General features: G+C 40.4%; 1 protein-coding gene across 1 annotated transcript in view; it reads left to right on the top strand.

Moving 5' to 3' along the window:
* tapt1b (transmembrane anterior posterior transformation 1b) overlaps positions 1-16,866 on the top strand; it is a gene marked incomplete at its 5' end in the record, with an annotated part of 123,396 nt that extends 106,530 nt beyond the window's left edge. Inside the window, one exon of the mRNA XM_059989819.1 lies at positions 5,434-16,866. Coding sequence (XP_059845802.1) covers positions 5,434-5,663 — 230 coding nt within the window. The remainder of the gene's footprint in view (positions 1-5,433) is intronic.
* Positions 16,867-27,658: the final 10,792 nt, after the last annotated feature.

Here is a 27,658-nt window from a genome sequence, read left to right as displayed (position 1 = left end):
AGGAAGGGGAAGAGGCAGGTACTAGAGAGTACCCCGGTGGCTGTACCCCTTGACAATAAGTACTCATGTTTGAGTACTGTTGGGGGGGACAGCCTACCTGGAGGAAGTGACAGTGGCCGGGCCTCTGGCACAGAGGACGGCCCTGTAGCTCAGAAGGGTAGGGATAGAAGAAAGAGGACCATAGTAATAGGGGACTCGATAGTCAGGGGTTCAGACAGCCGGTTCTGTGGAGGTGATCGGGAGTCCCGGATGGTAGTTTGCCTCCCTGGTGCCAGGGTTTGGGACGTTTCTGATCGCGTCCAAGATATTCTGAAGTGGGAGGGTGAGGAGCCAGAGGTCGTGGTACATGTAGGTACCAATGACATAGGTAGGAAAGGGGAAGAGGTCCTGAAACGAGAGTATAGGGAGTTAGGAAGGCAGTTAAGAAGAAGGACCGCAAAGGTAGTAATCTCGGGATTACTGCCTGTGCCACGCGACAGTGAGAGTAGGAATGGAACTAGGCGGAGGATGAGTGCGTGGCTGAGGGATTGGAGCAGGGGGCAGGGATTCAAGTTTCTGGATCATTGGGACCTCTTCTGGGGCAGGTGTGAACTGTTCAAGAAGGACGGGTTACACTTGAATCCTGGGGGGACCAATATCCTAGCGGGGAGGTTTGCTAGGGCTACAGGGCAGACTTTAAACTAGTAAGATGGGGGGGCGGGAATCAGTTTGAGGAAACTATGGGAGAGGAGGTTAGTTCACTAGTAGAGCAAGTAAGTAGACAGTGTGTGAGGGAGGAAAGGCAGGTGATGGAGAAGGGATGCGCTCAGCTCGAAGATGTAGGGGAGAAGAAAGAAAAGGATAATAAATTTGAATGCATTGTTAGGGATGAAAAGAGAGGAGGAGGTGGAGAGTATCTTAAATGTATCCATTTTAATGCTAGGAGCATTGTAAGAAAGGTGGATGAGCTTAAAGCGTGGATTGATACCTGGAATTATGATGTTGTAGCTATTAGTGAAACATGGTTGCAGGAAGGGTGTGATTGGCAACTAAATATTCCTGGATTTAGTTGCTTCAGGTGTGATAGAGTAGAAGGGGCCAGAGGAGGAGGTGTTGCATTGCTTGTGTGAGAAAATCTTATGGCGGTGCTTTGGAAGGATAGATTAGAGAGCTCATCTAGGGAGGCTATTTGGGTGGAATTGAGGAATGGGAAAGTTGTAGTAACACTGATAGGAGTGTATTATAGGCCACCTAATGGGGAGCGTGAGTTGGAAGAGCAAATGTGTAAGGAGATAGCAGATATCTATAGTAAACACAAGGTGGTGATTGTGGGAGATTTTAATTTTCCACACGTAGATTGTGAAGCTCATTCTGTAAAAGGGCTGGATGGTTTAGAATTTGTGAACTGTGTGCAGGATAGTTTTTTGCAACAGTACATAGAAGTACCAACTAGAGATGGGGCAGTGTTGGATCTCCTGTTAGGGAATGCGATAGGTCAGCTGACAGATGTATGTGTTGGGGAGCACTTCGGGTCCAGTGATCACAATAGCATTAGCTTCAATATAATTATGGAGAAGGACAGGACTGGACCTAGAGTTGAGATTTTTGATTGGAGAAAGGCTAACTTTGAAGAGATTCGAATGGATTTAGAGAGAGTCAGGTTGGGTCAGGTTGTTTTATGGGAAGGATTTAATAGAGAAATGGAGGTCATTTAAGGGTGAAATTATGAGGGTACAGAATCTTAATGTTCCTGTTAGGTTGAAAGGAAAGGTTAAAGGTTTGAAAGCACCATGGTTTTCAAGGGACATTAGAAACTTGGTTCGGAAAAAGAGGGATGTCTACAATAGATATAGACAGCATGGAGTAAAGAAATTGCTCGAGGAATATAAAGAATGTAAAAGGAATCTTAAGAAAGAGATTAGAAAAGCTAAAAGAAGATACGAGGTTGGTTTGGCAAATAAGGTGAAAGTAAATCCAAAAGGTTTCTACAGTTATATTAAAAGCAGGAGGATAGTGAGGGATAAAATTGGTCCCTTAGAGAATCAGGGTGATCAGCTTTGTGTGGAGCCGAGGGAGATGGGAGAGATTTTGAACGATTTCTTCTCTTCGGTATTCACTAAGGAGAAGGATATTGAATTGTGTAAGGTGTGGGAAACAAGTAAGTAAGTTATGGAACCTATGACACTTAAAGAGGTGGAAGTACTGGCGCCTTTAAGAAATTTAAAAGTGGATAAATCTCCGGGTTCTGACAGGATATTCACCAGGACCTTGAGGGAAGTTTGTGTAGAGATAGCAGGAGCTCTGACGGAGATCTTTAAGATGTCCTTAGAAACAGGGATTGTGCCGGAGGATTGGCATATTGCTCATGTGGTTCCATTGTTTAAAAAGGGTTCTAGAAGTAAGCCTAGCAATTATAGACCTGTCAGTTTGACATCAGTGGTGGGTAAATTAATGGAAAGTATTCTTAGAGATAGTATTTAAATTATCTGGATAGACAGGATCTGATTAGGAGTAGCCAGCATGGATTTGTGCATGGAAGGTCATGTTTGACAAACCTTATTGAATTTTTTGAAGAAGTTACGAGGAATGTTGACGAGGGTAAGGCAGTGGATGTAGTCTATATGGACTTCAGCAAGGCCTTTGACAAAGTTCCATATGGAAGGTTAGTTAAGAAGGTTCAGTCGTTAGGTATTAATGCTGGAGTAATAAAATGGATTCAACAGTGGCTAGATGGGAGATGCCAGAGAGTAGTGGTGGATAATTGTTTATCGGGATGGAGGCCGGTGGCTAGCGGGGTGCCTCAGGGATCTGTTTTGGGCCCAATGTTGTTTGTAATATACATAAATGATCTGGATGATGGGGTGGTAAATTGGATTAGTAAGTATGCCGATGATACTAAGGTAGGAGGTGTTGTGGATAATGAGGTGGGTTTTCAAAGCTTGCAGGGAGATTTATGCCAGTTAGAAGAATGGGCTGAACGTTGGCAGCTGGAGTTTAATGCTGAGAAGTGTGAGGTTCTACATTTTGGCAGGAATAATCCAAATAGAACATACAGGATAAATGGTAGGGCATTGAGGAATGCAGTGGAACAGAGAGATCTAGGAATAACAGTGCATAGTTCCCTGAAGGTGGAGTCTCATGTAGATAGGGTGGTGAAGAAGGCTTTTGGAATGCTGGCCTTTATAAATCAGAGCATTGAGTACAGAAGTTGGGATGTATGTACAATTGTACAAGGCATTGGTAAGGCCAAATTTGGAATATTGTGTACAGTTCTGGTCACCGAATTATAGGAAAGATATCAATAAATTAGAGAGAGTGCAGAGACTATTTACTAGGATGTTACCTGGGTTTCAGCACTTAAGTTACAGAGAAAGGTTGAACAAGTTAGGTCTCTATTCATTGGAGCGTAGAAGGTTGAGGGGGGATTTGATCGAGGTATTTAAAATTTTGAGAGGGATAGATAGAGTTGACGTGAATAGGCTGTTTCCATTGAGAGTAGGGGAGATTCAAACGAGAGGACATGATTTGAGAGTTAGGGGGCAAAAGTTGAAGGGAAACACGAGGGGGTATTTCTTTACTCAGAGAGTGATAGCTGTGTGGAATGAGCTTCCTGTAGAAGTAGTAGAGGCCAGTTCAGTTGTGTCATTTAAGGTAAAATTGGATAGGTATATGGACAGGAAAGGAGTGGAGGGTTATGGGCTGAGTGCGGGTAGGTGGGACTAGGTGAGATTAAGAGTTCGGCACGGACTAGGAGGGCTGAGATGGCCTGTTTCCGTGCAGTGATTGTTATATGGTTATAAGGCCCTTTTCCTTCTCCGCCTTTCTATCACTATCAGTAACTTGCCTATGGAGTGAATTTTGGAATAGGCGATTCGTACTGTCCTTGCAAAAACTAGGAAGTAGTGTAGCAGTGAAGTTGTCAGTAGCTTGGTACTAGAATAATCTTTTCATCTGTATTTTCCAGTACTTCCCTTATACTCCCAGTGTCCCTCTGGCCCTCACTACACTGTGGTGCACTTGTGGTAACAGGGGGTCCCTCAGTGATCGATTCCCAAAGGATGCAGTCCTGTTGGATTACTGTACATGTTTTATTGTCACTCATAAACGTGAGGAACACAGCACGTCGGGTTGTATCAGTGGTGGGGAATAAACAGTTGAGGTTTTGGGTCAAGATACTTATCAGACCTTTCAGAGCAGTTTATTGTGCAATCCAACTGCCATCTTTAATTCCACTTCCCATTCCAATATGTCTATCCATGGCCTTCTCCACTGTCATGGTGAGGCCACACTCAGGTTAGAAGAACAACACCTTGTATTCCATCTGGGTAGCCTCCAACTTAATAGCATGAACATCAGTTTCTCAAACTTACGGTAATGCTCCTCCTCCACTCTCCTTCACTATTCCCCATCCCCTTTTCCCTCTCTCACCCTATCTCCATTATCACCCTCTAGTGCTCCTCACTTTTCTTTCTTCCATGGCCTTCTGTTCTCTCCTATCAGATTCTCCCTTCTCCAGCCCTGTATCTCTTTCACCAATCAACTTCCCAACTCTTTACTTCACCCTCCCCTTCCCAGCTTCACCTATTACCTTGTGTTTCTTCCTCCCTGCCCTCACCTTTTAATTCTACTGCTCATCTTATTTTTCCCCAGTCCTGCAGAAGAACCTCAGCCTAAAATGTCGATGTACTGTTTTCCATAGATGCTACCTGGCTTGCTGAGCTCCTCCAGCATTTTGTGCTTGGATTTCCAGCATCTGCAGATTTGTTCATGTTTGCCATCTTTAATTTCATTTTATGTTACCCATTATTATCCCTGTTTCATCTGGTTTTTCATATAAAAATGTCCTATTGGTACTCCAACAGGCAGTAAGAACTAATTCCATTTGTTTTATTTTCATCTTTTATAATTGAGTCAAGCTTTCTGGAGAGCAAGAGAAAATTGTGATTTTGACAGTTTAAAATTAAAACTGTTGGTCCAGGTGCTACTGTCTGTTCAGAGAGGGGCTAAATGATGAGTCAGTTATCTTTGACAAATTGCTCCTCCAACAGTTTATCTTCATATATTACCCACTTTATCCATAAGCAAAGTAGTTAATATGAACAAGATGTCAATCTGTCCAAGAAACCCAGATTAATTAATTTTGATTACCCTATGTTGGTTTACTGTAGTTCTTCAGGAAAATATAAAGTATTATGGCTGGTAATAACTGTTGGTTGATCATCGTGTCTTGGAACAAAAGGACTAAAGTCTTAAAAAAAATTTAATTTAGTGTAACAAATCATATGCATAAATTGCAGATAATATTTTACCTATTTTGTATAATTTTTTGGTATTTTGGGTAGAAAATACAAAATGGTTCAATCATTTTACTATGGAGGAATGATTCTGATTAAAAGATAAAGATTTAAATTGTAATGATATGCATTTGAGCAACCTGTAATTTCATTCTGACAGGTGTTCCGGGAGAAGAAATTCAATCAGACTTCATCGTTAGCCAACCTGTATCTCTATCAGAAAGTGTATCGGCTTTGGTCTCAAGTAACAGTACTGACCAGTTTCTTACAACCCCCAATATAGAGGACAAAGGAATACCACAGGAAAAATCTGATGGCAAACAATCTTCTTCAAAAGCAGATCTACTTGAAATAGACAGGTTTACAATTTGTGGAAATCGAATTGATTGATTATTGCACCAATCCTTAGAAGTGCAGCTTTTAATTTAAGCCTTTGCTATTTCGCCAATGGAACATTGTTGAGCTTGAGAGTATATAAAGGTTCAAAAGCTGCCAAAGGAGGCACTGATCAGGAATATTTATTAAAATCTTTATAATTTATTAATGATTCAAACCAAAATATATTTTACCTTGTTTCCATCTCTGGAGATAATTTGGCTTGGAATATAACGTTTTGGTTTGTGTATCAATTTCCTGTGGCAAAGGAAGAAAATCTTTTAGTTGGTTTCTATGGAGACCTAGCAGATAAATGCTTTCAAAGACAGCTTTCTTTACAGCTGTATAGACTTCTGTGCAATATTTCTTGCCACTTATAATGCAATTATACCTTCATACAATAATGTGAACATACAGCCAGATAACTTTTATTTTGGCTTTTTAAAATGTTTTTAACAAGATTTTCTTGTATTTGCAGAATTTCATTGTAGATATGTGCCTATTGCAGTGATTTTTTTTTAAAGAAATCTAATCCTATTCTAGAAAAGAAATGTTGGCATGCTGATCCCAAAATTTCCAGTTGACGTTTACAGTTATTTCTGGGGAAGTTTCATTTATAACATGCAAGAGTTAGCAATAAAGAAAATATTGCTGAGTGGATCTTTTTTAAAGGAAGCACCTGTATGTGTCCATAGAATTTTTTAATAGAAGATTGCTGAAATATCCAGAGTTCCTGATTCTCTGAAAGAGAAAAGAGATTATCTTAACGTTTTGTGTTTTATTTGATGTCTTGCTTTTCAGATGCTGGTAAGGTTGCCAGCTGCTTTCAACATTTTCTACTGTTATTCATGATTTCCATTATTCTTGGACTTTTTTTTTGCTGTATCCTAAGAACTGATTTTACAGTACAATAGAAAAACTGGAGATCCAAGTTACTCGAGCGAGTGAACAAGCAAAATCTTGGAAACAATGAAAAGTAGAAGCTTAAATTCTGAAGGGGTTTAAGAAGAAAAAGTTAAATTGGTAAGAGGCAAAAATGGATAATTTTCCTATAACTTATTTCATGCACAAAGGAAGGTGTGCAAGACTCACTTACCTTACTGAACTGCATTAATCTATCATAGTTCTTTTAAGTGCAATGATTGTAGCTTTTTTTGCACTAAAGACAATGTTTTTGTTTAAGATTTTATGAGAAAACATTACATAAATTTCTAACGTCTAACAGCTCAAAAACATATTTTTCATGGCATATTTCATGGTAACTGAAAGTTTATCTGGTCTGAATGAAGTAGCACCAGGTAGATTTGACTAATTGTGTCATTAATTTCAGGGTGCTATCTAGGTTACAAATATTCAAATTTCAAAAAAATTACAATGACTCTCTCTACTCACTTTCAATTTAACTGAAAAAAGACATAACTGAAATTTATAAAGGCACCAAATAAAAACCTGTATCTTTTTATAATTAGTACAAAATGTTTAAAAAGTGCTGAATAAATGTCCTTTTGTAACACAAATTCTTTGACTTTTTTTAATGTTTCATAGAACAAGGCCATCATAATAAACAACTGAAATGTTTGTCAAAGATCCAAGCAGGTATATTCCCAAATTAATTAAATGTGCTTGGAGATTAAGGCATGATTGACTAGTTTGTATGAGTGTTTGATAAGGATCAAGTATAAAGTTTGTAATGGTATAAATTTTAACAGAATACTTTAAGTGGAGTTTTACTATTTTAAAATGACTATATTACTTGCTGGACTAAGCTGTATTGTTCTTTCAAAGGTTGAATATTAGACCATAAGACATAGAAATAGAGTTAGGCCATTTGGTCCATCAATTCTGCTCCTCAATTTAATCATGGTTGATCATTTTTTTCCTCGAGCCCCACTCCCCTTCCTTCTCCACATTATCTTTGATGCCATGTTCAATCAAGAACCTATCAAGCTCTGCCTTAAATACACCCAGTGACCTGAACTCCAAAGCTGCCTGTGGTAATAAATTCCACAAATTCACCACCCTCTGGCTAAAGAAATTTCTCCGCATCTCTGTTTTAAATGGATGCTCTTCTATCCTGGTACTGTGCCCTCTTGTCTTAGATTCCCCCACCATGGGAAACATCCTTTCCACATTACTGTCTAGGCCTTTCAACATTCAAAAGATTTCAATGCGATCCCCTTTCATTCTTCTAAATTCCAGCGAGTATAGACCCAGAGCTATTAAACGCTTGTATAGTGACCCTTTTATTCCCAGAATCATCCTTGTGAACCTCCTCTGAATGCTCTCCAATGCCAGCACATCTTTTCTAAAATGGGGAGCCCAGAACTGTTTACAATACTCAAGGTGAGGACTCATCAGTGCCTTATAAAACCTCAGCATTACATCCCTGCTCTTTTATTCTAGACCTCTTGAAATTAATGCTAACATTGCATTTGCCTTCCTCACCACCGACTCTACCTGCAAGTTGACCTTTACTGTGTTCTGTTCAAGAACTCCCAAGTCCCTTTGCATCTCAGATGTTTGGATTTGCTCCCCATTTAGAAAATAGTTTGCACATTTATTTCTTTTACCAAAATGCATGACCATGCTGTTTTCAACATTGTATTTCATTTGCCACTTCCTTGCCCATTCTCCTAATCTGTCCAAGTCCTTCTGCATCCTACCCATTTCCTCAACACTATCCATCCCTCCACCAGTCTTTGTATCATCTGCAAGCTTGGTAACAAAGCTACCTATTCCATCATCTAAATCATTGATATACAGCATAAAAAGAAGCGGTCCCAACTCATGTGGAACTCCACTCGTCACTGACAGCCAACCAGAAGAAGATCCTTTTATTCCCACTCACTGCCTCCTACCAATCAGCCAATACTCTAGCCATGCCAGTAACTTTCCTGTAATACCATGGGCTCTTAACTTGGTAAGCAGCCTCCTATGTGGAACGTTGTCAAAGGCCTTCTGAAAGTCCAAAAATACAACATCCACTGCGTCCCCTTTATCCTACTTGCAATCTCCTCCAAGAATTCCAACAGGTTCATTAGGCAAGATTTCCCTTAAGAAAACCATGCTGACTTTGTCCTATCTTGTCCTGTGTCACCAAGTACTCCATAACCTCATCCTTAACAATTAACTCCCAACATCTTCCCAGCCACTGAGGTTAGGCTAACTGGTCTATAATTTCCTTTCTGCTGCCTTCTTCCTTTCTTAGAGTGAAATAACATTTGCAATTTTCCATTAATTTTTAAAAGATCATTACTAATGCCTCCACAATCTCTACCAGTACCTCTTTCAGAACCTTAGGTTGTAGTTCATCTGGTCTGGGTGACTTATGTACCCTTGGTTCTTCCAGCTTTTTGAGAAGTAACTGCACTCACTTCTGTTCCCTTGCACCCTTCAACATCTGGCACATTGCCAGTGTCTTCCACATTGAAGACAATACTCCATTTAGTTCATCTGCAATCTCCTTGTCCCCTATTGTCATTTCTCAGGCCTCTTTTTTTTTTACCTGTCCTATATCCACTCATCTCTTTTTAAAACTGTTACTATCCTCTTTGATATTGTTTGCTAGCTTACTTTCATACTTCATCTTTCCCCTCCTAATGATTCTTTTAGTTGCTCTCTGTAGGTTTTTAAAAACTTCTTAATCCTCTGTCTTACCACTGATTTTTGCATTGTTGTATGCCCTGTCTTTTGCTTTTATATTAGCTTTGACTTCCTTTGCCAGTCACGGATGTACTGTTTTGCCATTTGAGTATTTCTTTGTTTCTGGAATACTTCTATCCTGAATCTTCCTCATTTATCCCAGAAATTTATGCCATTGCTGTTCTGTTATCATCCCTGCCAGCAGCTCCTTCAAATTTACTTTGGTCAGCTCCTCTCTCAAACTACTGTAATTTCCTTTACTCCACTGAAATACTGCTACATCAGACTTTACTTTCTCTCTATAAAATTTCAAGTTGGACTCAAATCATATTGTGATTACTAGTTCCTAAGGGTTCTTTTACCTGAAGTTTCTAATCACCTCCGGTTCATTACATAACACCCAGTCCAGTACAGCTGAACCCTTAGTAAGCTCAATGACAAACTGCTCTAAAAAGCCATCTCATAGGCATTCAACAAACTCACACTGCTGAGCTCCGTTACCAACCTGATTTTCCCAATTGACCTGCATGTTGAAATCTCCCATGACTATCATAACATTGCCCTATTGATACACGTTTCTTTTATTCCCATTGTAATCTGTGGTCCACATCCCAGCTACTGTTGGAGGCCTGTATATAACTGCCATCAGTGTCCTTTTACCTTTCATTTCATAACTCAACCCACAAGGATTCATTATCTTTCAATCCTATGTTACATCTTTCTACTGATTTGATGCCATTCTTTACCAGCAGAGCCACGCCACCCTCTCTGCCTACCTTCCTGTCCCTCCAAAACATGTAACCTTGGACATTCAGCTCCCAACTACAATTATCCTTCAGCCATGATTCTGAGATGGCCACAAAATCATACCTGACAGTCTGTAATAATGTAACAAGATCATCCACCTTATTTCTTGTATTCTGTGCATTGAGAGAAAACACTGAGTTCTGTGTTTGCTACAGTAGATTTGGTATCGTTGATTTGTTGCCAAATTTGAACTGAACATAATGACGAAAGTTTAGAGGAAAATGCAGATTACAGTTCCAAACTGAGCTTAGAATCAGAATCAAATTTAATATCTCTGACACATATGAGATTGTTGTGTCGCGGCAGCAGTACTGTGAAATACATAATATAAAAAATATGAATTACAATAAGGTGTATAAACTAAAAAGTAGGACCACAAAGGTAATAATCTCGGGATTACTACCAGTGCCACATGCTAGTCAGAGTAGAAATAGGAGGATATTTCAGTTGAATACGTAGCTTGAAAAATGGTGCAGGGGTGGGGGATTCAAATTTCTGGGGCATTGGAACCAGTTCTGGGGGAGGTGGGACCGGTGTAAACAGGACATTCTGCACCTGGGCTGGACTGGAACCAATGTCCTAGGGGGAGCATTTGCTACTGCTGTTCAGGAGGATTTAAACTAATGTGGCAGGGGGATGGCAGAGAGACAGAGGGGTGTAAAATGAGGGTAGAAGCAAAAAGTAGTAAGGTGAAAAGTAAAAGCAGCAGGCAGGCAAATCCAGGGCAAAAAGCAAAAAGGGCCACTTTTCAACATAATTGTATAAGGGCTAAGAGTGTTGTAAAAACAAGCCTGAAGGCTTTGTGTGTCAGTGCGAGGAGCATTCGTAACAAGGTGGATGAATTGAATGTGCAGATAGTTATGAATGAATATGATATAGTTGGGATCACAGAGATGTGGCTCCAGGGTGACCAAGGATGGGAGCTCAACATTCAGGGATATTCAATATTCAGGAGGGATAGACAGGAAAGAAAAGGAGATGGGGTAGCACAGCTGGTTAGAGAGGTGACTAACGCAATAGAAAGGAAGGACATTAGCCTGGAGGATGTGGAATCAATATGGGTAGAGCTGCATAACACTAAGGAGCAGAAAATGCTGGTGGGAGTTGTGTACAGGCCACCTAACAGTAGTAGTGAGGTTGGGGATAGCATTAAACAGGAAATTAGAAATGCGTGCAATAAAGGAACAGTAATTATAATGGGTGACTTCAATCTACATATAGATTGGGTGAACTAAATTGGTGAGGGTGTTGAGGAAGAGGATTTCTTGGAATGTATACGGGATGGTTTTCTGAACCAACTCGAGAGCAGGCCAGTCTAGATTGGGTATTGAGCAATGAGGAAGGGTTAGTTAGCAATCTGGTCGTGGGAGGCCCTTTGGGTAAGAGTGACCATAATATGGTGGAATTCTTCATTAAGATGGAGAGTGACATAGTTAATTCAGAAACAAAGGTTCTGAACTTAAAGAAGGGTAACTTTGAAGGTATGAGACATGAATTAGCTAAGATAGACTGGCAAATGATACTTCAAGGGTTGACAGTGGATATGCAATGGCAAGCATTTAAAGATCGCATGGATGAACTGCAACAATTGTTCATCCCAGTTTGGCAAAAGAATAAACCAGGGAAGGTTGTGCACCCGTGGCTGACAATGGAAATTAGGGATAGTTTCAAGTCCAAAGAAGAAACATATAAATTAGCAAAAAAAAAGCGGCACACCTGAGGACTGGGAGAAATTCAGAGACCAGCAAAGGAGGACAAAGGGCTTAATTAGGAAAGGGAAAAAAGATTATGAGAGAAAGTTGGCAGGGAACATAAAAACTGACTGTAAAAGCATTTATAGATATGTGAAAAGAAAAAGATTGGTCAAGACAAATGTAGGTCCCTTACAGTCAGAAACGGGTGAATTGATCATAGGGAACAAAGACGTGGCAGACCAATTGAATAACTACTTTGGTTCTGTCTTCACTAAGGAGGACATAAATAATCTTCTGGTAATAGTAAGAGACCGAGGGTCTAGTGAGATGGAGGAACTGAGGGAAATACATGTTAGTAGGGAAGTGGTGTTAGGTAAATTGAAGGGATTAAAGGCAGATAAATCCCCAGGGCCAGATGGTCTGCATCTCAGAGTGCTTAAGGAAGTAGCCCAAGAAATAGTGGATGCATTAGTGATAATTTTTCAAAACTCCTTAGATTCTGGATTAGTTCCTGAGGATTGGAGGGTGGCTAATGTAACCCCACTTTTTAAAAAAGGAGGGAGAGAGAAACCGGGGAATTATAGACCGGTTGGCCTGATATCGGTGGTGGGGAAAATGCTAGAGTCAGTTATCAAAGATGTGATAACAGCACATTTGGAAAGCGGTGAAATCATTGGACAAAGTCAGCATGGAATTATGAAAGGAAAATCATGTCTGACGAATCTAATAGAATTTTTTGAAGATGTAACTAGTAGAGTGGATAGGGGAGAACCAGTGGATGTGGTATATTTGGATTTTTAGAAGGCTTTTGACAAGGTCCCACACAGGAGATTAGTGTGCAAACTTAAGGCACACGGTATTGGGGGTATGGTATTGATGTGGTTAGAGAATTGTTTGGCATCCAGGAAGCAAAGAGTGGGAATAAATGGGACCTTTTCAGAAAGGCAGGCAGTGACTAGTGGGGTACCGCAAGGCTCAGTGCTGGGACCCCAGTTGTTTACAATATGTATTAATGATTTAGACAAGGAAATTAAATGTAGCATCTCCAAGGTTGTGGATGACACGAAGCTGGGCGACAGTGTTAGCGGTGAGGAGGATGTTAAGAGAATGCAGGGTGACTTGGATAGGTTAGGTGAGTGGGCAGATTCATGGCAGATACAATTTAATGTGGATAAATGTGAGGTTATCCACTTTGGTTGCAAGAACAGGAAAACAGATTATTATCTGAATGGTGGCCGATTAGAAAAAGGGGAGGTGCAACGATACCTGGGTGTCATTGTACACCAGTCACTGAAGGTGGGCATGCAGGTACAGCAGGCAGTGAAAAAGTCAAATGGTATGTTGGCATTCACAACAAAAGGATTTGAGTACAAGAGCAGGGAGGTTCTACTGCAGTTGTACAAGGCCTTGGTGAGACCGCACCGAGAGTATTGTGTACAGTTTTGGTCCCCTAATCTGAGGAAAGACATTCTTGCCATAGAGGGAGTACAAAGAAGTTTCATCAGATTGATTCCTGGGATGGCAGGACTTTCATATGAAGAAAGACTGGATCGACTAGGCTTATACTCATTAGAATTTAGAACATTGTGGGGGGATCTTATTGAAACGTATAAAATTCTAAAGGGATTGGACAGGCTAGATGCAGGAAGATTGTTTCCGATGTTGGGGAAGTCCAGAACGAGGGGTCACAGTTTAAGGATAAAGGGGAAGCCTTTTAGGACCGAGATGAGGGAAAACTTCTTCACATAGAGTGGTGAATCTGTGGACTTCTCCGCCACAGGAAACAGTTGAGGCCGGTTCATTGGCTATATTTAAGAGGAAGTTAGATATGACCCTTGTGGCTAAAGGGATCGGGGGTATGGAGAGAAAGCAGGTACAGGATTTTGAGTTGGATGGTCAGCCATGATCATACTGAATGGCAGTGCAGGCTTGAAGGGCCGAGTGGCCTACTCCTGCACCTATTTTCTATGTTTCTATGTATGTGTGAAGTATGAATTAAATAAGTGTGCAAAAGGCAAGCCAAAAAAAGCATAATGAAGTAGTATATGTGGGTTCATTTGTCTGTTCAGAACTCTTGATGCCAGAGAAGAAATCATTTATAGAACCGTTAGGAGTATATCTTCAAGCATCTGTCCCATCTTTGATGTAGCAATGAGAAGAGGGCATTTCCTGGGTGATGGGGGTTCTTAATGATGGGTGCTTCCTTTTTGAGGCATTGCCTTTTGGAGATTTCCTCATTGCTGGGGAAGCTAGTGCCTGTGATAGAGCTGGCTGAGTTTCCAACTCTCTCCAATCTTGTGCAGTGGCCCATCCATACCAAATGATGATGCAACCAGTTACGATGCTCGCCACAGAACTTCTATAGAAGTTTGCTAGGGTCTTTGGTGACATACCAAATCTCCTCAAACTCCTAATGAAATACAGCTGCTACCATGCCTCCTTTGTAATTGCGTCAATATGTTGGACCCAGGATAGATCTCCAGAGATGTTGACTTCCAAGAAATGTAAACTGCTCACCCTTTCCACTGCTGATCCATCAATGAGGACTATCGTGTATCCCCTCAACTTCCCTTTCCTGGGGTCCATAATCAATTTTTTGGTCTTCCTGACTTTGAGAGCAAGGTTATTGTTGGGACACCACTCAACGACATGAGCTATCTCATTCCTGTACACCACCTCACCTCATCTAAAATTCTGCCAACACTAGTCTGTTAACAACAAATTTATAGATGGTGTTACATAGCCACACAGTCATGGGTGCAGAGAAAATAGAGTAGTGGGCTAAGCATGCTTTCTTGAGGTGCGCCAGTGTTAACTGTCAGCAAGGAGGGGATGTTATTTCTGATCCACACTGACTGTGGCCTCTTGATGAGGAAGTCAAGGATCCAGTTGCAGAGGAAGGTACAGAGACCCAGATTTTGGAGCTTGTTCATTAGCACTGAGGGTACGATGGTGTTGAACATTGAGCTGTAATCAATAAACATCAGCCTAATGTAGGTATTGCTATTGTCCAGGTGGTCCAAGGCCAAGTGGAGAGCCAGTGAGATTGTATCTGCTGTAGACCTATTGTGGTGATAGGCAAATTGCAGTAGGCCCAGGTCCTTGCATAGGCAGATGTTGTTTCTGCCCATGAGCAATCATTCAAAGTACTTCATCACAGTTGGTGTGTGTGCAACTAGGCAATAGTCATTGAGGCAGCTCACCCTGCTCTTCATGGGCACTGGTATGATTGTCACCCATTTGAAGCAGGTGGGAACCTCTGACTGCAGCAGTGAGAGATTAAAGAGATCCTTGAACATTCCCACCAGTTGGCACAGGTTTTTAGTGCCCTACCGGGTACACCATTAGGACCTGACACCATTCAAGGGTTTGGCCTCTTGAAAGATGTTCTGACATCGGTTTCTGAGACAGACAGCACGAAGTCACCAAATGCTGCAAGGATTCACACAAGTGTAGATTAATTCTTCTTTTCAAAGTGTGCATAAAAGGCATTGAGCTTATCTGGGAATAAAGCAACACAGCCATTCATGTTAGGTTTTGCATTGTAGGAAGCAGAGGCCTGCAAACCCTGCCAGATCTGATTTGCACCCAATTCTGTCTCTAACTTTAATTGGAATTGTTTTTTCATTCATAAAATAGCCCTCTGTATGTGGTACCTGGACTACTTGTATTGTTCTGGATCACTGGTCTTAAATACCTTAGATCTAGCCCTTGGCAGGCTACGAATCTCCTGGTTCAAGATAAATTTATTATCAAAGTACATATGACACTATATATAACCCTGAGATTCATTTTCTTGCAGGCATACTCAATCCAGTGTGCAAAAGACAAACTGTGCAAATACAAGAAAAACAGAAAGAATAAAAATACATGAGTAAACAAACTAACAATTAATATCAAAAACATTAGATAAAGTCCTTTCCTTGAAAGTGAGTCCATTGGTTGTGGGAACAGTTCAGCAATGGGGCAAGGGAAGTCAATCCCCTTTGGTTCAGGAGGCTGCTAGCTGAGGGGTAATAACTGTTTCTGGACATGGTGGTGTGAGTCCTGAGGCTCCTGTACCTTCTTCCACAGGGCAGCAGTGAAAAGGGAGCATGACCTGAGTGGTGGGGGTCCCTGATAATGGGTGCTGCTTTCCAGCAACAATACTCTGCATTGATGTGCTCAATGATGGCTTTACCTGTGATGGACTGGGTCATATCCAGTTCCAATTATTGTTACCTGTGAGGCAACCATTCAATATACAGTCCATTATACATCTACAGAAGTTTGTCAAAGTTGATGTCATGCCGAATCTTTGCTCTAAGGAAGTATAAGTGCTGCTATGCTTTCTTCGTAATTGTACCTGTGTGCTGAGCCCAGGACACATCCTCTGAAATTATAACACCAAGGAATTTAAAGTTGCTGATCCTCTCCACCTTTGATCGCCTGACGAGGACTGGTTCATGCACCTCTGGTGTCCTCCTGAAGTCAATAGTCAGCTCATTGGTCTTGTTGACATAATGTAAGAGATTTTCAATCTCCCTCCTATGTGCTGATTTATCACCACCTTTGATTCAGCCATCAACTGTGGTGTCATCAGCAAACTTCTTATGGCATTGGAGCTATGCCTAGCCATACAGTCATGCCTGGTTTTTGGCTTGGGTATATCTGGAATGTTCCAGAAAGCACATACTCATCTGCCTCCACCGACCATAACTTCATGGTCTTCATCACTGGTGCTGGGGACTTCGTTCTGTCCTTATGCCAGAAGTAGAAGTACACCCTGACGATCTGACATTTTTAAAGTGCAGGCGTAGGTGGGATGGCACAGTAAGTGTTCTTAATGGCGGTATAACAGTAGTCAGGTGCGTTGGCTCCTCTGGTTCCACAGGTGATGTCTTGTGGTAGTTGGTCATGGACCTCAAGCTGGCCTGGTTGAAATCCCATGCAATGATGGTGAAGGCATTAGGTACACTATTTCAGGACAGCTAATGACAGTGCTTAGAGCCTCCAGTGCTAACGAAGATTTCCACTGTCATCCTAGTAGCGGTGTACATTCCCCACCCCTGACTTTGTTAGTAAATTTCATTTTAGAATCTAATTGTAATCCATCTCTCAGTTGATGCTTAATTTAAAGTTCTAACTTTAAATTATTTCCAAAATTCAATTTTTCTAATTTAGTTGCTGATATTTGAGTACCTTTCATTCATCCTCATTGATCCCTGAGTGCCTTTTCCCAGAATCCTTTGTACATGGGTTCAATTGTGTTTTAAGTGTAGTTGATCTGTTCTTTCTTAATATTTATGTTATTGTATGTTTGGCTAGCTACTAGAAGAGTGAAATGCAGTCTTTTGATCCCTATCAGATTTCTTGACCCTTTCTACCATCTCTGTTCTCTGACACCCTCTCACTGAGTACTCTGAAACACAACCAGATCATTCAAAATCTTGACATAGATGGGTACGGAAAATGTAAAGGTTAAAAAAGTATTGACTTCTGCATAAGACACAAAAGTTACATTAGTAAAATTCAAACACTTTTAAACCACATTTGAGCAACTCTGAGCACAAATTTTAAAACGTTCATTGGCTTCACGTGGAGTACAATGTAGATTTATCAGAATGAATAAGGTATGATCTGTGATAATAAAAATTTGCTAGATATTAAGTAGAATTGATAAGTATATAGTCAGAAACTATTTCATCTTGAATGGATGTAGGATGTAGCTTCAAAGGCCTTCCAGGAGTTTAGTTAGGAAATCGAAACATAGAAAACCTACAGCACAATACAGGCCCTTCAGCCCACAAAGCTGTGCTGAACATGTCCTTTGAAATTACCTAGGGTTACCCATAGCCCTCTATTTTTCTGAGCTCCATGCAAATGGTTATATGTTAGTAGTTTTGATATCTTCTCCAAATGGCAATTGTTCTTCAAATGGGTATTAATTTTAAATCTTGAATTTCTGAAAGCCACCAAGAGAAAAAGAAATACACGGTTGGGTTACAGATGAGCCATGGTCTATTTATGTTATGGGACAAGCTTGAGAGGCTAAATTGCTTATTCATGTTCTAGTGCTTTAGAGTTTCAGAGTCATAAAGTCATACAGCATGGGAATAGACCCTTTGGTCAAACTTGTCCACTCAGACTCTGTTGCCCAGTGAGCAAATCCCATCTGCCCTCATTTGACTCATACCTGTGAAAACTCCTATCGATGTATTTATCTAGATAGTTTTAAAATACTGCTAATGTGCCCAACTCAACCAGCATTTCTGGCAGTTCAGCCAAATATGCACAACTCTTTGTGAGAAGCTGCTGCTCCTCATGTTGCTTTAAAAACTTTCACCTCCGATCTTAAACCTATACCCCTCTCTGGGAAAAAGTCTATGGGCCTTCTCCCTGTCTATCAGTTCACCCCCTCAATTTCTTACAATCCAGAGAATAGAGTCTTCATCTACATAACCTCGCCTTGTGTCCCAGTCCCTCAAATCAAGGCAGCACTCTAGTAAGTAAATTTCTGCACCCTTTTGGATTTAGTAACACCTTTCTTATAATAAGGTGACCAAAATTTCATATAATACTCCAAGTACAGCCTTACCAGCATCTTGTATAATCAGAACGTAGTTTCCCAACTCCTATTCTCAATGTACTGACTGATGAAGGCCAGTGTGACAAACAGCTTCTTTCTAATGATCAAGGCTGGAACTGGTATTTTCAAATACAAAATTACTTGTAGCAACTATGTTCTATATGCCAATAAACAAAATTGTTTATTTTCCATTAATGAGGTAACCAAACTATATTAGCTGCTACAATTGTTGTTTCCTGCGTACCCAGATATATTGAAACCCATGAAGATTAGGTTTAAATTACTTAATGGAGGATAAGGTAACATTTTTACATCCATTTGGTGTTAGGGGTTTGGAACTCACCACATTCAACCAATGCTTGAAGATCTATGGCCGGTAGGCAATGACTAAATGCCAGAAGGTGGGATTAGGCTAAGCAGCTCTTTAAATTTATTTTCAGGATGTGCACCTGCTTGGATTCCCTTCTGTTCAGGATTTAATCAAAATTCCATTTTATGTTTCGTGGAACACCCTTCTCCTGAAGTTGCATTACTAAATATTAGGCCATAAGACATTGGAGCAGAATTGGGCCATTGAGTCTGCTCCGCCATCCGATCATGGCTGATCTTTTCCTCCGTCTCCTCAACCCCATTCCCAGCCTTCTCCCTGTAACCTTTGATGCTGTGTCTAATCAAGAACTTATCAATTTCTGCCTTAAGTACACCCAGCGACCTGGCCTCCACAACTGCATGTGGTAGCAAATTAGTAATTAGTAAGGTCAACAGGGATGTGTCAAATTTTTTTATCCCCCCCGAGGAAGTAAAGATGTTGGTGAGCTTTCTTGACCATGGTATCAATGCAGTTGGCCAGGACAGGTTAATGGTCATACCCACTCCCAGGTGCCTGAAATTCTCAACACTTTCAACCTTATGTAAATAAGATCATGTGCATTTCCCTCCCCCTTCTCAAAGTCAATGACCAGCTCTTTTGTTTTGCTGACAAAATGTCACGTGATAATTTTAAATAATTAAAACGGATATAAAAAGCATGAGATGATTGAGTCATTTTTGTCGATAGTAGTTAGTACTTTTGTCATTAGAAGAAGTTATCACACATTAAATCCTTAAGTGGTAATAACTTTTAGGCTTCAGTATGTAGAAATGAGTGTGATGTTTTCAAGGCACTAGATTTTATTTACTCTAGATATGTTGATATATCACAGATTCATTTCCATCCCCCTTGTTATCTAGACTCACAACTCACTCAGTTGTTTCTACCCCCTTGGTTCACCTTTCCCATCCTCTTCCTCACCTGACTCCATCTTCCTCTCTGTTCCCCACCCCCGCCCATTTTGGTTCACGTATCAGCTACCAGCCTCTGCCTCACAACGCACCCCTCCCCATTCATCCACACACACCCCCCCACTCCCACACCCCTTGAGTTCCTCCAGTAGTTTTAATTTTTGCTACTTCGGTAGGGTATCTTGCATTAAATGGCTTTGTCAAAAGCTTACAGGCCAGTTATAACATTTAAGTTTGAGATTATTCCATTGTTAACATTATTGACCAATTGTTAACAGATAGACCAGTTTAATCTTTTAACTTTCATTTCACCTTTTTAAGCACTTTAATTTTTAATTTTTTTTTACTTTATATCTTTGTAAGAGCCTACTAATATGTGCAGATAGACAAGTGGTGAGCATGGATTTGCTATAGGAAGCAATATGTTTTGCATTATAGAACTAAAGGACCTGTAAGGATAAAGATTTAATTTTCATTCTTAACCTTCACTCATAATTTTATATCAACTCTGGAGAGGCAGCAACGTGGTAAAATGCAAGGTCCATTATTAAGGATGAGGTTTCAGGTTACTTTGAGGCATATGATAAATAGGCCAAAGTCAGCATAGTTTTCTTAAGGGAAAATGTTACCTGACAAATCTATTGGAACTCTTTGAGGAACTAACAGGCAGGATAGACAAAGGAGAGCCTGGATATTGTGTACTTGGATTTTCAGAAGGCCTTTGACAAGGTCCCGAACATGAGGCTGCTAAACAAGGTAGGAACCATGGTATCACAGGAAAGATACTAGCATGGATAGAAGTTTGGTTGACTGGTGGTAGGCAAAGATCGGGAATAAAGGGGGCTTTTTCTGATTGGCTGCCAGTGACTAGAGGTGTTCTGCGGGGTCATTGCTGGGACCACTTCTTTTCACATTACAGCAATGATCTGGATGATGGAATTGTTAGGTGAAGGGGCAGGTATTGTTGAGGAAACAGGATGTCTGCAAAAGATCTTTGACATATTTGGAAAATATTGAAAGAAGTGGAAAATGCAGTGTAGGGAATGTGTGGTCATGCATGTTAGAAGAAGGAATAAAGGTGTAGACTATTTTCTAAATGGTGAAATTCAGAAATTATAGGTGCAAAGTGACTTGGGAGTTCTCATGCAGGATTTCCTAAAGGTTAACTTGCATGTTGAGTCAGTGGTAAGGAAAGCAGTGTAATGCTAGCATTCATTTCAAGAGGACCAGAATATAAACTCGAGGATATAATGATGAGGCTTTATAAGGAATTGGTCAGACTGCATTAGGAATATGGTGAGCAGTTGTGGGTCCCTTATATCAATGCATAAGGAGCGTTTGATGGTTCTGTGGTTGTTGGAGTTTAGAAGAATTGGGGGAGGTTCGATTTCATAGAAACCTATTGAATGGATAGAATGGATGTGGAGAAGCTGTTTCATTATAGTGGGCAAGTCTCAGACCAAAGAGCACAGCCTCTGTCCATTTAGGACAGAGCTGAGGAATTTCTTTAGCCAGATGGTAGTGAATCTCTGAAATTCATTACTATGGACAACTGTGGAGGCCAAGTCATTGAGTGTACTTAGAACGGAGTTTGACAGGTGATGTGCTTATTATCAAGGGATAGTGTGGAGCACACCAGAGCATCAGCCTGCAGGATACACAACTGAACTTTATTGATAACTCTGCTTGTACAGTATGTGAACTCCTCCCATGTGGGAGTAGCTAACTGAGTAACATAGGAATAACACTATTAACTACCGCTATATCTGCCCTTCTTGGGAGTGAAAAAAAACTAAAAACTAGGTATGTAGTTATCCATAGAACTGCATTGAAATTATAGTCACTGAAATCAAATGATTCAGTTCACTTTACCATTGGCACAGAACTTATGCTCCTTACATAACATAAAAAGGAACTGCCAACATTATAACTGTTTTTCCTCTTTGTTTTTTAACAGTCTCTCCCTCTGTTTTCCTCCTTTATTTCCTCACAATCTTATTTTGTGATATGTTTTCAACATTAGAATTCTCTTTTTAAAAAAACTCTAAATCTGATGGGGGGCAGGGTAGTCTACCTGAACACACTGGAAAAGTGAGAGGATTATTCTTTGGTCACTTGCCCTTAGCTGTTAGGTTGTGGAGTATACCTCTGTGGTGGGACAGATAAATGACTCAATCTGGTGTAGGTTCCAGGAGGTGTTGGAGTGGATTGAGATTCTTGAACAGGTGTGTCCACCTCAGGTAAGTAGTCCTCATAAGGATCAGGGCCACTCTGTTTCCTTCTCTACCTTTTCTGGACTTTGAAGGGACATGAACGCATGCTTGTTCCACTTGATTTCACCTAATTTTGATCACAAACAATCATGATGCATGCTGGCTTCACCACTCCTGAGCAACAAAAAAGATTTTGCTTCGTGTCTCAGATCAAGCACATTCATAGTTTTCTCACTTTGTCAAAGTCTGGTAAGTCAGGTTGGAGAAAGGAAGGAAGAACGGGCAGGTACATTCTCAGTCTCTGGCCCATTGACAGCTCTGATGGACTGTAGCAATTTGCAAAAGATGTGGAGTGATAAGCTAGCAGTGCTTTGTAGGGATCTTTTGCCTTCAGTGGGAGACTCTTAACTGCTTACATTGCTCTTTCTGCTTCTCAATTTACCTGTGGGTTCTGGGGCCTAATTGTTTGGTGTTTGAACTTGTAATCCATAGGAAAGGCTTTGAATTCTCATCAACTCATTGTGGACTTAGTGTCTCTGGTATTCCATGGCAAGCGAATATTACTTTAAGGTGCTGCAGAGGATGTAGAGGATAGCTTATACACTTCAACATTCTGTGAGCAGTAATCCACAATGAAAAGATACTTGTCTGTCTTCAGCTCAAAAATGTATGTGCCTTTAATTCGCAATGGAAAGTCTGGGAATTCTGTGGGAGAGAGGTTCAGCATATCTTTTGTGCAGTTTTCTTCATGCTTCACATATTTTTACATAATTTCCCAGCTGTGTAAATTTCCCAGCTCAGACTAGGCCACCACATGGATTGCCTTGCTCTTAATTGGCATTTTTAAGAGCCCTTCAATTACAGGACTCCGTCAATCACAGGACTCTTCAGAGAGTGATGCAGACAGCCCAGTGTATCTGTAGATGTGAACTTCCCACTATTCATGATATTTACAAAGACAGGTGTGTAAAAAGGGCCTGAAGGATCATTGTGGACCCGAGTCACCCCAACCACAAACTGTTCCAGCTGCTACCATCCAGGAAATGGTACTGCAGCATAAAAGCCAGGACCAACCGGCTCCAGGACAGCTTCTTCCACCAGGCCATCAGATTGCTTAATTCATGCTGACACAACTGTATGTCTATGTTATACTGACTATCTTGTTATGCATAATATTTATTATAAATTACTATAATTGCACATTTAAATGGAGACATAACAAAGGTATTTACTCCTCATGTATATGAAGGTTGTAAGTAATAAAGTCAATCAATACAATTTCGATGCCTTGATGGATTTGACTGATGATTTTCATGTGCGTAGAAGCAGGAATGACGGGTCTAGAGTCCTTTAGCAGTAAATGGAGTCCTTTAGCATCATTTAGCAGAATGATGAGTGTGTCTCTTTCAAGCCAGTAAGGTCTGAGTTTGTCAGCTCCTTTTAGAGCATCAGGCTTTACATGTTCACAGTAATGCACAACTTTGATGCAGATTTAGTTCTTTTCCAACTCCGCACAAGTTTCATCCAATTTACTGTGATGCAGGAGAGTTTTCACATACCTGAGCTAAGTAGATGTTGGTAGCTTCCAAGAGGGCAGAGTTAACTTCCATCCACTCACTTTTACATCCTCAGAGTGCCTGGTGGTGTGAAAGATTTGACGGGGACACGTTCAATATCATAGCAGTATTGCATAAACTTCATTCTGAACCTTTGCAGACATGGAGGTACGCAATTCATCCAAGTGTTTCGAGCTAGGGGGGCTGACAAGTGGGTTATGGTCTGTTTCAAGTAGGAAATTAGTGTTATCAACCAGCAGCTGAGGCATTCGCAAGGCCACACAAGAGCCAGCATCTCCTTTTTGATTTGAATGTAACACTGTTCAGTGGGAGACAGTACTCTTGATGCATTTGCCACCGGTTTTCACACACCACTACAGATTTGCATGAGCACTCCCCCCAAGGACAAAGGAAGAGGCAAATGCTGAGAACTTGGTTGCTTCATTCAGATCAAAGAATGCCAATGTTGCTGAAGAGATGAGCTCTGCTTTAAGTGATGAGAATGACTTCTCCAGTGGTGTGTCCCAATTCCAAACATTTCTGAGAGGGGAGGTCACATACTGGTATTGTTTACTCAGCCAAATCTGGAATAATCTTAACCAGCTGGTTTACCATGCCAAGAAAACTGCAGATTTCTCGTCCATTTATAGGTTGCTTCATGTTTCAAAGTCCTGCCAGTTTGGGTGAATCTGGTTGCACTCCCTTGAGGACAGTTGGTGGCCCAAGAACTTTACCACCAACTTTGCACAATATGCATTTCTTTCTGTTCAAGGTGACTTCAGCCTGTTTCAGTTTCTCCAAGACAGGTTCCACTCTTGTCATGTTTCTCACTTGATCCTCCAAAGATGAGCATATTGTCCATGTGGCCCACTACTTCATCTAGTCTCTCCAAAATTTGGTTCATCCTCATCTGAAAGAGCTCAGGGGCTAATGAAATGCCAAAAGGGAGTCTCTTGAAGGCAGTGCCCATATGGTGTGATAAAGGTTGTGAGCTTCTGTGGCTTTTGAGCTAAACAGACTTACCAGAACCCTGAGTTTGCAACTAGTTTGGTGAAGAACTTGGTAGAATAAACTTCTGCTTCACTACTACTCAATTTTGTTAGAACAACACAGATCCTCACTGTGCCATCTGGCTTGGGAACAGGAACAATGCCAGCACAACAGTCAGTATGTCCATTCACTCTGGTTATGATGTCAAGCATCTTCAGTCTAAGTTCGGCTTTGATTTTTTTCTTCAATAGGACTGGTATACATCCCACTGTGGTCAGACAGAATGGCATCACTCCTGCCCTCAGTTGGATAAGGTACACTTCTTTCAGTACCCCCAGGCCTGTGAACATCACCAGGTACTTCTGCCACTGAACGTCATTTAGTAAATCCAACCTTGCAATGAGGTTCAGCTTCTTGATGGCATATGGTCCCAGTAGTGATGAGAAGAGAGTTAAGAGACATCCTCTTAACTGTTTCTCATTTTTACAGATGGATGCAGTAAACATTCCTTTCACACTGAGCTTATATTTCCCTGGCCCCATGAACACTTTCTTTGTTCAGTTTAGCATAATGCCTGTTTTTTTTCACTAGTTTTGTGAACAGATATTCAGGAATGGCTGTGATATCTACCCCAGGGTCTATTTTGAACACTATAGCCTCATTTTGCAATTGAACTGTAATACACCAGCCTGGTCTATTTGAATTTAGAGTCCCAAAGAAAGCTCTATCTTAGTTTTGATCGTGGTCTTCTTTGACCTTCTGAAGAACTGTTTCTGAGTGGACATTGGCTTTACAATGGCCAGTTCTACTGCATTGGTGGTATTTCTCTTTTGTTGGACAGAGCTCTTTGATGTGGAACGGAGACTTGCTGCATCTCCTGCAGCTGGACATTTTACCTGCTCTTTGTTTTGCTTGTCTGATTTGTTTGAGCTGAGCTCTACTGTCACCTCCATTCTGTAGTCTTTCTGACTGCACCTTATTTGTACCTTTTTTTTAAACGGCTTCTAGTTTTACCACAGCATTGTTTTTGTGCCTGAGATCTGCCTGTTGCTGACAAACATTCTCACTTTGCCTGACCATAGTATCAACTTTCTCTAGTGAGATTTGCCTACAACTGAAGTTTCTGACAATTTGCTGTCTGGTAGCTCGACAATACTCGAGCTTGGCAGCTAAAATTAATTGAATAAAATGCATGGCCATGTTTTGTATGAAATTATAAAACAACATATTCTGCTGGAGGAACTTTGCAGGTTGAGCAGTATCTGTGGGAAGAAATGAATTGTTGACATTTTGGATCAAAATTCTGCATCAGGATGAAATTATTTTCATTTATGAACAAAGGCATTCAATCACAGAATAATGTCTGTAAAAATGTTGCAACTTGTGCATCCACTGTAACTGGATACTTTCAAAAAGAATTGCACAACTCATGGTGAGCCAAAATTGACAAAAATGTTTTGGAGAACTGTTTCTGTAAACAGAAAGAAAATCTGGAAGAAATACGAGCACAAACTCTTCACCTAGAACCTTCTATGTGGTAGTATCGTCAAAAATTACAAGTAATTGCAAAATTAACAAGTGTGATTGGGTGTGTCCTTTAACAGACATTTAAAGGAACAGGGAGAAAAGTAACTTAGCATATTTTAGGGTATTTTTGGTAAACTCAATCCATTGAAAAATCTTTGTTTTGGTACTGGTAGGATATTAAACTTCTTTTCATTGGATAATTTATAGTAATCTAACAATAAATAGGATGAAGATAGTCCAATCAAAAGGGGATAGTTACATCAATCAAATTAAAACTTGCATTAAATTTTCAGAATATAAAGAGGATTCAATGTAGACTAGCAATTTGCAAGAAGCTATGGACAGTACAGTACTACATAGGGAGAGTTCTGTCTAAAATTATCCAAAGTTAAGTGAGTAATATTTTAAAAAATATAGCTTGCAAAGTAACAGTGAACAGTTAATTACTTGTACAGAGTTACACAGAAGTTTTGCGAGTATATGCCTTGAATTACAGTTAAGGGTGTGTGAGAAAACTTCTGCCACATAACCATATATTTCATGACATATAATTCGGTGATAGTGAATCTGATTCTGATACTGATTTGGATGTGTTAATGTACAACAGTTTGTAGTATTTTAATCCATACTCTTAGTAATTTGATATAATGTCACAATATTTGTGGTGTTAGAACAGGGAATAGTACAGCACTGGATAAGCCATTAGGCCTCAATGTTGTGACACTCTTGATGCCATTTATATGAATTGTCCTTCTCCATGTATCATCCAAATCCATCCATTCCCTTCACATTCATGTGTCCATCTAAAAGCCTCTTAAATCCCACCAACAGCTCCACCAATCTTGGTGCCATCTGCAAAATTCCTAATCCACTCATCTACATTTTCATCCAAATCATTTACATATATCACAAGCTTCAGAGGTCCCAGCACCAATCCTTGAAGAACACCTCTGCTCACAAACCTCCAGGCAGAACAACAGTTTGTCTTTCTTCTTTCATTCCCTACTTTGTCTTTTCAATATCATCTCTAATATCTTCCCTACCTGTGATAAGAGACTCACTGGGCTATAATTATCTGGATTATTGAACAAAAGCAAAACATTGCTACTCTCCTGTCTTCTGGGATCTTGTCTGTTGCTGCTGAGGTTTAGTCGAAGCCTGAGTAATTTCCTCACTTGCTTGTTTCAATGTTAATGTATATATACTGTCAGGTGATATTACTTATTTGCCTTAATACTTCGCAAAAATCCCAGCACTACCTCCTTCTTAACCTCAAAATGTCCCAGCACATTAGAATGCACCACTCTGCCTTCACTATCTTCCAAATCCTACTTTGGTAAATTCTAACACAAAGTACTCATTTAATATCTCTGCCTCTTCTTTGACTCCAGGCACAAATTAATTTATTTATCTTTTAGTGGACTTATCCTCTCCTTAGTTATCCTCTTTTTCTTAACACTTGTATTAAATACCATCAGATTCTCCTCAGTCCTGCTTACCAAGGGTATTTTATGGCCTATATTGGCCTTTCTAATTGCCTGCTTAAGCAATTTCTTTATATTTCACAAGTGCCCAGTGTGATTCTAGCTTTCCAAGCCTTATATATGCTTTGTTTTTCTTCCTGACTAAACTTAGGAGTTTAAGTCATCCAAGATTTTTTTAACCTTACCAGAACATGCTAATGATAAACTCTGATCAGTTGGTCTTTGAACTAATTCCATATGTCAGATGT

The sequence above is a fragment of the Hypanus sabinus genome, chromosome 14 (assembly GCF_030144855.1).
Source record: "Hypanus sabinus isolate sHypSab1 chromosome 14, sHypSab1.hap1, whole genome shotgun sequence".
In the NCBI taxonomy this organism is placed as follows: domain Eukaryota; kingdom Metazoa; phylum Chordata; class Chondrichthyes; order Myliobatiformes; family Dasyatidae; genus Hypanus; species Hypanus sabinus.
Note: the sequence above shows the minus strand (reverse complement) of the source record. Positions and strands in the feature narration are given on the sequence as shown.